General features: G+C 41.2%; 1 protein-coding gene across 1 annotated transcript; it reads right to left on the reverse strand.

The window, feature by feature from the left end:
* Window positions 1-642: 642 nt before the first annotated feature.
* sympk (symplekin) lies at window positions 643-10,744 on the reverse strand. The gene is made up of 27 exons (XM_018696713.2): window positions 10,576-10,744; window positions 10,168-10,302; window positions 9,279-9,344; window positions 8,913-8,966; window positions 8,713-8,786; window positions 8,475-8,601; window positions 8,108-8,357; window positions 7,830-8,000; window positions 7,479-7,718; window positions 7,089-7,240; window positions 6,839-6,989; window positions 6,317-6,539; window positions 6,066-6,216; window positions 5,710-5,945; window positions 5,443-5,524; window positions 5,242-5,355; window positions 4,993-5,140; window positions 4,711-4,871; window positions 3,995-4,103; window positions 3,748-3,848; window positions 3,513-3,603; window positions 3,270-3,371; window positions 2,152-2,339; window positions 1,807-1,983; window positions 1,629-1,714; window positions 1,257-1,440; window positions 643-1,009 (listed from the first exon to the last, which is right to left on the reverse strand). The coding sequence occupies exons 2-27, from the start codon at window positions 10,231-10,233 to the stop codon at window positions 842-844; spliced, it is 3,672 nt and encodes a 1,223-aa protein (XP_018552229.1). The 5' UTR covers window positions 10,234-10,302; window positions 10,576-10,744; the 3' UTR covers window positions 643-841.
* Between the last annotated feature and the right edge of the window lie 68 nt (window positions 10,745-10,812).

A 10,812-nucleotide genomic window follows, 5' to 3' on the forward strand; every position in this document is an offset into this window, starting at 1 on the left:
CCTCGGTGATTTCACAAGAAAACAATATATAAATAATATTCTGCTATAACAAGGAAGGAACTGGTGAAATTGGCGGAAGACCATAGATATTGATTAAATTAAAATGAAAGGCTATTCTGTGTTATTTGATAATCACTGTGACCCACAGATCAACCCACAACGCTAAATTCTGTGTATTTGCAAAAGTACTGTACTACTTATATATTTTAAAAACAATCATTCACTTACAAGTGACAAAAGCTGTTAAAAAAAACCACTTAACTGGCTAATGAAGTGTCCATTTTGCATTTTCAAACTGGTCAACTCGTCAAGAAAGCCATTTTGGAAAATACCTGGAGCTCTGTGCAACAGAGACCAGTGTGTAGTTTGGTTTCATTAATCATCTTTCACAACTTTTTCTTCATTGGTTTAATACAAACATTTTGCTTTTGCTTCAAACCTACATACACATATCCACATCATGAGGGTGTGCCAGCAGTTGTTCCAACACTCTTTTTGATCTTTACATTTTATTTCAAGGTTTAACATGCTGCTAAAAGTCTTTGAAAACCAAACACTATTATCCATGATCTTTAATATGCAGTTGATAGTTCCTTGTTGAACCAGTAGCAGTAGTAGAAAAAAAAATTGCAGCACAGAAAATCAGTGTTTTGGTGATTTATTTGCCAACTCATCATGACATGAAGGCATATGGAATGCTTTCATACACAAATTTAATTTGTATTCATTTACTCAAAATCTGTTTTCTACAAATACAAAACGAAATCCTGAAAAAAAGGTTGCGGGCTGTTTACAGAGGACAGAAATGTTTATTTATTTTGAGTGCATGTGTCTTGAGCAGTCATTCTACATCCTTGCTGCCACTTCCAGCCTCAGATTCTGCGCTGTCAGCTTCAACATCTTTTTCGGGCTCTTGGAGATCTGAAGGTTCAGATTGAGCCGTCTCCATTGGTTCCTCAGCTGGTTCTGGTTGAGGTGACGGTGTTTCACTTGCTCTTGCCAACTCCACCTGAAGAGAAGCAAAAATTAACTTAAGGAGTATTTACAGGAGTCAGAAAACCTTTTAGTTCCAATTCTTATCAAATTCACTGTCTATTGCAATGATAAAAAAGGCATGCAGATCATATAGATGTATATAGATGATATGCTGCACTAACAAGCTCTTGTTTTAGGGGTTTAATTGCTACAGGGCCATAGACATTTAACATGTACATAGATCTGTTAGTTTTATATGATTCCAAGTAACTTCACTTTACCTGGGAAACAGTGTTAACACTTTCCTCCTGTATCACTGGATCTGACTGCTCTTGCTCCATTGGTTCTTCCTCATCTTTCGTGACGGCAGGGTCGTGCTGGTCTGGCGTCTCTGGTTCTTTTAGCGTCGCAGTGGGAGCCTCTTCTGAAACCGAGGCAGCTGGAGCAGTGAATGGTTCACTCTGCATGATAAAGGGAGGGAGAGAATTATGAACAAATAAATGGATGGCAGCCTTGTTTTTGTGTCAAAACAGTGGACCATAATGGATTACTTTACATGAGTCATTAGGTAAGAGTGGTCTGAATAGAATTCTGTGACACTAATTTACACTGACTCCTAAAGAGACTCAATAAATCTTTATCCATTACCTCTTTCTCCTACGACAGGCTCTGCAGGTTTCGGCTCTGTTTTTTTATTTGCTTCCAGGACTGCCATGATGGAGGCAGGTATGTGAGCTTGCTGTTAAACAGAAAAAACAGTAGGTGGTAGATAAGTACATTACAAGAGAAATAGAATTATGGTGTGTGAATGAGCTTCAGTAAACTTGTTACCTGATGAGGGGTGAAGGAGAGGACATGTTGTAGTAGAGGCTCTCTCAACTCCGGGCAGCGTTCAAACACGCTCGTCAGTGGGGCGGGCGGCAGCTGCAGGAGAACGCTGTACGACTGCGGTTTTGTCCTTTGGCAGCACTTCACAAATCCCTCCCACACCTTAGGATACTTCCACACCTACAGAAGAGCATAACAACCAGTGTTGGTGATAACAGTGATCAGTATTTATTTGTGGACATCTACAACTTTATTGCTGAGTTAAAAGAGAGATTATGAAAAAAAAAAAAGTACAAATTCTGAGGCAACAGAAACTTGGAAAATAAGCGGCTGGAGTTCGGTACTGACCTGCTTCACTATGAGGCGGGACAGGATGTTCATGACGAAGCCGCCCAGTCGGGGGTACATGGTGAGGGACTGGATAACGGTACGCATGAGCAGCATGGGGAGGGGACTGTGCTCCATCAGCTGCTGCATCACCACCGCCAAAACCTCCGACGTGTACACGTTCTTCTCCCCAAAACACAAGTTAGTAGCTGCAGTTGAAGACACAGAAACCAACATGTTGTTTATTGCAAGCAGTGGTAGATGCCAACAGAGACTCGTCAATGAACCAGTGATCATAAATGAAAGGTTGCCTGCGCTCAGCAAAGCATAATTTAATTTAGCTTATTATATTTCAGGCCCAAATCAAATTTACAGTACATGACAATGATCCATTTGAGAGGAATTGAAAACCAACTAATTGTTTTGTAACTACACTGAACAGCAGAGCTGATGTTACCAATTACCTGTCTGTCTGTAACCAACATATCTCAACATCTATTAACTGCATTGGCATTTAAATAATCTTATTATTTACACTTTAACCTCCTGAGACTTTGCATCCTCATATGTAGACATTACATTTTGCTGCACCTTGTACTTCATTTTGCTAAACTCAGACCTGTTGTCCTTGTTAGCTGACACTTTTTTGCGCAATCTAGTGTTAACAAAATCTCAATGCGCTCAACGGTGTAAAAACAAGATGGTGGCTGCCAACACATTCTACATCCAAGATCAAGATAAAAGTATAAAAGGAACAAAACCTAATCAAAAATGCATACAATATCAACGCTAAGGTTAAGCTAGCAATATAGTGGTACCCTTCCTCCAGTCAGAATGCAAAATTTGGGTGCAAGTGATGAGTGTGTCACTCACTACAAAGTATCAAAAAGCTTAGTCAGCGGTGCCTTTGGGTTGATGCTAGAATCAAACTCTAAAACAGTGGTGGACCTACACTCTTCAATAGCTACATAGGACCAGACTTTTAATGTGGGGGAAAAAGAAAATATTAAACTTATGTACCTCAAATGGTTCTGCAAAGGGATTAGAGTAACAACACAATGAAGCACCAGCTGCAACACTGGTAAAGCAGTTAACAGACAACACACTTTGGATTGAAGGCGGTGTCAGTGGACAAAGACCTTTTATGATAGACTTCATATCACATTTGGTTGAGTCTATGTTGTGTAAGGCAATGAGCAGGTCTCCTGGGGTGAGAGGGGACACAGATGAACTTCCCTCGCCTGAAAGACAAAACAAAACAGTCATCATCAGTATCCTTCACCTCAAAGAATCTTCCACAGAAGCGGACAATAAATCAATAGTGTCAATAACATAGGAAAGGAGAATGACATCAGCAAGTGAAAGACATAAATGATTCTTACTGTGCTGAGTTCCCAAGAGACGGTTGAACACCTCCTTTACTACAATCGGGTTCAGTTTGATCAGCTTGGGCAGGGCCTGGATGACTTCGTTCTTTATGAGAAAAACAACCAGAAAGGAAAATAAAATCCAGCAGAAGATTCATTATGATCATCAAGTGGGAGCTGAGATGCAGTGTGTGAGACCTATACTGTGTTCACCTCTATTACACTACTGTGAAGAGTTTTAGAACATTACCTTTTCTAGGCCGTTTATGACGGGGATTAGGAAACGAACATCTGGCACTCGTTTGTGGTAAAGGTCTCGTACTCTCTCCACCAGCTCTGGTGACGGAGGCACTGAACAGAGGAAAGAAAGACTTATTTTTCACATCAACACCTCTAATTTGACTTTCTCCATTGTGCATCGGGACTAGGTGTTTAGCTAATTTTCATAGTGAATTTGTTCAAAAGCGGTGAATTTTTCTTGTGCATTGGCTTTTTACCTTTATCTGTCAAAATGTGGAGGCAGCGAGTGACTAAAGTCTCTGCTCCTTTAGGACAGTTTTCAACCAGAAGCAGCAGCTCAGGAGAGTTCATCCCCATTCCACGAATCTACAAAAATGGTGAGAAAACTTGTCAATACTGTTCAAAATGAACAAAGCTCAAGACATTCATTTATTTAAACTCATTTTGTCCAATCTAGGTTCTTCCTTTGGATGAAGACGCAAACTAATTTTCTCGAAATGTAACTTCAGTCAGAAAAAGAGGAATTTGCACCATGCACTGTTTGTTCTAACTAATCTTCCCTTGCAGTCAAACCAGATAGAACCAGATAGATGAAATAGATAAACATACAGTCCAGACTTTACACTCACTTGATTTTGTCATTCTAGACTTTCCAGGCAAGCTTAACTTCTGGGTATCTTCTCCTGATACTCACAGAACCTTGCGTTTTGGACTTAATTTCTGCTTTTGGTTCTTAACACAACTACTTCATGTAAACATCACTGTTTTAACTTAAACGGCTTTAAAGATGCATGGTAGGAACTTTCCTAGTTGTTTGTGGAGAGAGCTGTTCATGTTCCACACATTAGGTAGGCAGTGCGGAACATGAACAGGTACAACACGAACAATTAATTTCAAATTTAGTTCTATTCAAGGGACAAAAGATGGAACATTCTCCAAAAGACAACAAACAACAGAGCGAGAAGCGACTTACAGGCTGCTCTATTGCTCGGAGCACGCTGCGCTTGATGTCAGCGATGGCCTCCGTGTAGACCGAAGCAAGCTCATGGACGAGCCGGTGGTTTAGAGGAAGCAAGGACAGGTAGAGGAAGAGACACTGTCTAACTGTCTCCTCAGTCCAAGGGGCAGCCACCTCTGTCTCAACAAATACACAACATGTGAGACATCTTGCAAAAAACTACAGAGGTCCCCCAAAACAAAGTTACAGCTACTACACATCAGCATCATCTTGAAATGATCCACATGTTTTACAAACCTGTATCTTTGTCAGCCCCAAAGAGCAGAGATGGAGGGTTGGGGTGGACCAGAAGCTGCATGTAGTTCAGGGCAAACTTCTCTATGTAATCTCTGAGCTGGTCTTTCTCATACATACGCTTCAGAAAAGCCAAGGCAGTGGTCCGGACCTTAAGACACAACACATTGATTAAAAAAATATGACCACCTCACCCAAAAATAAAATCAGTGAGTTGCACATTAACAGAATATGGACAAGAAATATCATCACCTTCTCTTTTTCATGTGAGCTGAGATCCAGCAGAACGTGCAGATACTGAAACTGCCTTGAGGGCCGTTTGACGATAAGCTCCTTCAGAGTCGTCATACCCAAATACACCCGAGACTGAAACAAAGGTCACATCAAACAGTTGAGCGGACATGTTAGGAGCCAACACTATACAAGAAGTTGCGTCCTGATCCCGCCATTTACCTCGTCTTCACAGTAACGCCTTATTACTTCCAAAGCTGATTCTGTTATAATGGGAGCCTCCAGTACCAATTTGGTGAAAAGCCTACAAGAGACAGAAAATGAAAACAAAATGTGACTCAGCTTAGCCTGCTAATCAGATCAGTATCAGTAAATAAACAATGCTTTACCATTTTCAGTCATAACAGAAGACAAAACCAGTGATCTATGCCAAATTTTTGAGTTAGAAGAAATTGCAAACATGAGGGAATTATGACTATGTTTCCTCACCCATCCCTCTGCTCTGGTTTCTCCTGCAGACCTGACAGCAGCGTGAAGAGACAGTGATCGTAGCTGTCCAAAAGCCCAGTGGGCAGCTGGCTGAGGTAGGTGTTGTACTCTTGGTAGAGGAGAGAAAATGCCAGGTCACTCCTTGTCCTGATGTCATCTAGGATAAATTCCAGCACATCTTCTTTCATCATCCCCTCAAATTGCGTAACGAGCCTGGAGAGGAGCTTCACTCGCACCTGTCGCACAGATGTAGCATGGTTTACTTTCGAAAAAGGGCACTTGTTTTGAGCTCAGGCCTCAAGTGCTTCTTGGCCTTAATGAGACGATGAAAAATTCTGTATGGGTTGAGTACATACATGAGACATGCCACTTTGAGAAATCGCCTTTTCTGAATGCAGGATGCGTTTGATCGCTCTGGAGGTTAACTTCTCAATCTGGGTGTCAGATAAAGGCTGGACAACATCTGACAGCCGAAACACCTTTTTCCTCCCACTTGCCCCTGTCATTCTGTAAAACAACAAAGTCATAAAGATTAATAAGTGGACAACATATATATATATAACTTATAACAAAAGGCGCAGCTCACGATACTCCTTCCAGAACTCACTTGGTTTGTGCAGTGGGAAGGATGGGTTCAGGAAGCCTTTTGACTGCGGCTGGAGCCTCAGTGGTTGGAGCCTTTTCTGCGTAACCTCCCACCACAGAGATCGCTTGGCCCATCATCACGGCCGGGACTTTGCGCTTGATGAGCAGGTCTTTAGCACCAGAGTCCTCCTCATTATCTTCCTCTTTGACTGCATCATCCTCTCGGGCTTTGCACTGCTCAAGTCCTACAGTAAATACAGAAAATGTGTGTGGTGAATTCTAATATTAAAAGTAAAAATACATATCTGATGATGATATTTTATCCCTCTTTTATACATTTTTCACAAAATCATTGACTGATAATGCAAATAAATGTTCATTGTTTGCAGCTCTAATCAACTAGCAAATATACCAGTGTGGCTTCATTTTTTCACAGTGATTAAAAACATATTTATGCCCAAAAAAAAAAAAAAAAAAAAAAATCAAACGACACTCAATGCTCTACATTCTAGGCCCTTCCATGGTGCAAGTCTTCGGTACCAACCTGGACCAATCCCAGCTGCAGTCATCTGTGTGGCCATCAGCCTCGCCAGATGTTTAATTTGGGCATCAGTGCCTGCTGACTCAACAGGCGTGTATGTGGCCTGGAAGGATGCTGGCATGACATCAGGCAGATACACCATGCTGATGAGCACCTAAACGATGACACAGAGATATAAGCATAGCTGTCACACAGTCTGGCTTTAAGTGAGAGAAACAAAAGGGGGGGGGGGAAGAAGGCCACCGCTGCTCACCAGGTTGGCTACATTCTCAGGGGAGAGCAGTGGGTGCAGGAACTCAGCTGTGAGGTCAATGGCAGATTGTGCGACTGGAACAGCGGCTGGTTTAGGGATGGTGAGAGGAGCAGGCTCCTCTTTGTCCTCATCATCTTCAATCAGGGCCGGCTCTGAGCCAAAGAGGAACAGGTGTCATAAATGCTGCTATAACAGAGTCATCCTGATACATATGCCACTGACTCCACCAATAAATTTTACTCTTCAAAGCAGTATACAGGAGTATAAGCCTGTGTTTAGGACAGGACAAAGCAAATTCAAAACTTATGAAAATCTGGAAAACCACAAAATACTAACACGGTCTAATTACGACAGTCACGATGTCTCTGTGACTCTGTGATCACTACTCACCCATCTTGACCTTTTTTCCCTCTGTGTATTGTTCATGGCGAGGCCGCTTGCGTTGCTCGCGCAGCGCTGGAGTAGAGCGGGTGATTTCACTCTGTGGCATTCCCAGGTCCAGCAGCAGGGTGCTGATTTGACCCTGGAACTCCAGACTGCAGGGGTGCTTGAGGACGGCCACCAGGTGCAGCTTCAGATTCTTTCGCACGCTGCTGACCTGAGACTTGGCCAGAGTGGGTGGGAGGTTTGCTAAAAAGGTTCAAGTACATATTAGTTTACTTTCCACCATACAGACAAATGTCAGCCTGATGCAGAAAAATGTTAAATAGCGTTTTGTGATTATGGCTCCAAAGCACTAACCATGCAGTGTCTCATAAGCCTGCACCACCTCTGACATGAACATTGGCCGCTGACGGGCAATAGTGGCCAGTGAGCCCAGTGCTGTGGTGAGGTTGATGCTGGAGATGGCTGGATGGACCATGAACTTCAGCAGCTTCTCCAGTGCAGACTTTCCCTCCTCACACAAGACATCTGTAGAGAATTGAGAATGGCATTTGGACCAAGATGAACTTTAATGAACTGTACTAAATCAATATGTTAATATATTTTTTCTTGTGACAGGATTATAAAATCAATACCATATCGAATGTACGTGTGATCTTTGGGAACTTTATCCAGGCTGATGTCACCCTCTTGTCGTTTGGGGACGTCAGAGTCCGATGTCCGTGGCGACAGAGTGATAATTAGTGATTCTGTGAACTTGATGGAATGAGTGCGAACACCATCATTTTCAGAATCCAGCAAGGCCAGAACATCTCCTTTCATCTGTGTGACCAAATCCCAGCACGCCTCCTGCATGTCAGATACTGCTTTGGAGCGCACCAACCACTGACATGAAAGAGACAGGAGAGTAAAAAGGTGTGAAAAGACAACAATTAGTGGTGATACAAACTTGATTTTGTTGAATATTCTTATGAAAAATAAATTCTGAGTTACTGTATTAACCTGCAGAGTAACTTTGTACAGCTGAGTGAGTGTGAGGATGGCTTTCTTAACCACATTCACACTCTCATCCTTAAGCAACATGTTCAGGTTTGCGATCAGTCTGAGGAGGAGCTCATTGTCCCTTTTACTGGAAAAGACACAAAACAGTAAAAACTGAGAAAGCTGCAGCACATTTTCTTCCACAAACATGAAATTTTACAACCACAAGGCTGGTAAACGTCTCTGTCTACTAACTCACCATGCCTCCTGTATGAAGCCAATGACAAACTTTCTCACTTCGATAGACTTGTCAGTCTGAAAAGCGATCATCTCCTACAAGATGAAAAGACCAGTGGCAGAATTGTGAATCAGTGTTTGATTTTTCCAGGCTGATACAGGTCAACTACACAGTGCCAAATAAGCTACAGTTAGTAAGGAAGGCTGCATAGTTTTACTTACATCCAAAAAATTGTCAAGAAGAGACGGATCCTTGTTGATGATAAGCTCCTGAACCTTTAAAGTAAAAAAAAAGATTGCTGATTCAGTATCTCCCTATATATACCTCCTCCTTTATATGACTGCAGGTATGTGGATCATATCCCAGTACACACTGGGGTATAGGGGAGGGATGCACCCAGGACAGATTAAATTACACTGCAATGTAAAGTAATCAAGTTATGGTTGGAAAACATTTTTTGTATATTTAAAGGAAAAAACATTCATTTCACACGGATGTGACAGTAAGCACTGACATCATGATTATGAAGCCACTTTTCATTAATACTCCTTGGATCTCACAACTGTGAAAAAGATCAAACTACAAACCTGTTTGAGCACATTTAGCTTTTCATCTGTGGGTATCAGAGCAGCCTGATTCAACAGATCCACCACCTGAAAGGGCAAAGACAGAGAGTTTGTCTTTATAAAGGCAATAATATATTGCTATACATTTTACTGTAAATTGATGAAAGAAATGTCTGGTGTCATCATAAAATAATAATTCCAATTATATTATTGTTTATGTATAAGTGTATAAGCTTGCTTGCTTTCCCTCCAAAAGCTTTATTTTTAGCCGCTTAACACTAAGACCAGACAAATTTACCAATGTAGAAATTTTGCATTTGCATTGTACAGTTTTCTGACCTTTCACTTACTTTTTTCATCTTTACTCTTTCTGTACACACTGTATCATAAAGCACAATTTTCTGAAACATACCTACAATGCAAGGACAACAGGTCCAAATTTATAGAGCAAGCAAAATGTTTTAAGAGAGGAAAGCAAGGTTTTTTAACTAAAATGTTATGAGTCAAGGCATCGGCTGAATAAAGCAGACCACAGAAACTGAGCTTAACACATCAGCAAGAATGTGTGATCCTGAAAAAACTCCTATATCACAATTTTGTTGACTAACTCAAAACTGTTACATAAATATTTTTGATATTACTATTTGTGCCTTAATACAATATTTAATTACAGCTAGTAGTGGATGAAATTGTTGTCAGGAAAAAAAAACAAACTGGCTTCAGAACACGCTTGCAAGGATTATACACTCCATCAGAACTCCACCAGAGGCACCTAGAAATATTTTGGTACTTTATTATAATACCAGCCGATCTCTAATCTCATAACTAAAAACCTCTGTTGTGTCAGTATAAATCCCTGATCTACTCGTCCATATGACACAGCATTAGAATGTAAACAGCATAACGTTACCTTTTCACTGGTGGTCATATCGATGACATGAGAGGTTTTCCCTTCCTCCTCTGGAGAAAGCTCCATGATGCTGATCTGCTTCCCTCACTCTGCAGTTAGCATAATCTTCAAAAATACGACTTAAAACTGGGGCCCCTGTTAACATATAATAAAATGTTGTTAATATTATAAGACGGCAAGATTTCTCACAACAGCTTTCAGAGTTTTAGTAATTGTGAGATTTGAGTTGACGCTACACGTTCATGATTATAAAGTATGACTCAATACCCAGATATTTCTACTCTAACAGTAAAGTACATCAACAACACTTTGGTCTCAGCTAAATAGTTAGCGAACTAGCCCCATGCTAACCGCAATGCTAGCGCTGCAAGCTGTTTTGACATTATACGAACAGTCAAAGCTACTTACAGCTAAACAGGCTCCTTGCTTCGTTGTAACAACAACACTTAAATGCAGCTAATGTGACAAACTCATCAATGTAGAAGCTTTAACGTTGTCAATAAGCACTACGATCACTCTGTTCGCCTATGAAGGAAGCGGCCATGTTTAATTGAAAAAGCGGTGCCGCTTTTCTTCTACTGTTGGTGAGCGCATACACAGTCTATAGCAGAGAGGTAGCCGCCCCCTGCTGGAAATATCGAGTAC

Source organism: Lates calcarifer, linkage group LG1 (assembly GCF_001640805.2).
Source record: "Lates calcarifer isolate ASB-BC8 linkage group LG1, TLL_Latcal_v3, whole genome shotgun sequence".
In the NCBI taxonomy this organism is placed as follows: Eukaryota; Metazoa; Chordata; class Actinopteri; family Centropomidae; genus Lates; species Lates calcarifer.

Bases quoted from the DNA above. Each gene is read 5' to 3' on its own strand.
- sympk (XM_018696713.2), bottom strand. From the start codon at position 10,233: ATGGAGCTTTCTCCAGAGGAGGAAGGGAAAACCTCTCATGTCATCGAT. The intron at 6,990-7,088 runs GTGAGCAGCGGT...GTCATCGTTTAG, and splicing joins CTGAGAATGTAGCCAACCTG to GTGCTCATCAGCATGGTGTA. The intron at 5,141-5,241 runs GTGATGATATTT...TTGTGTCTTAAG, and splicing joins GCTCACATGAAAAAGAGAAG to GTCCGGACCACTGCCTTGGC.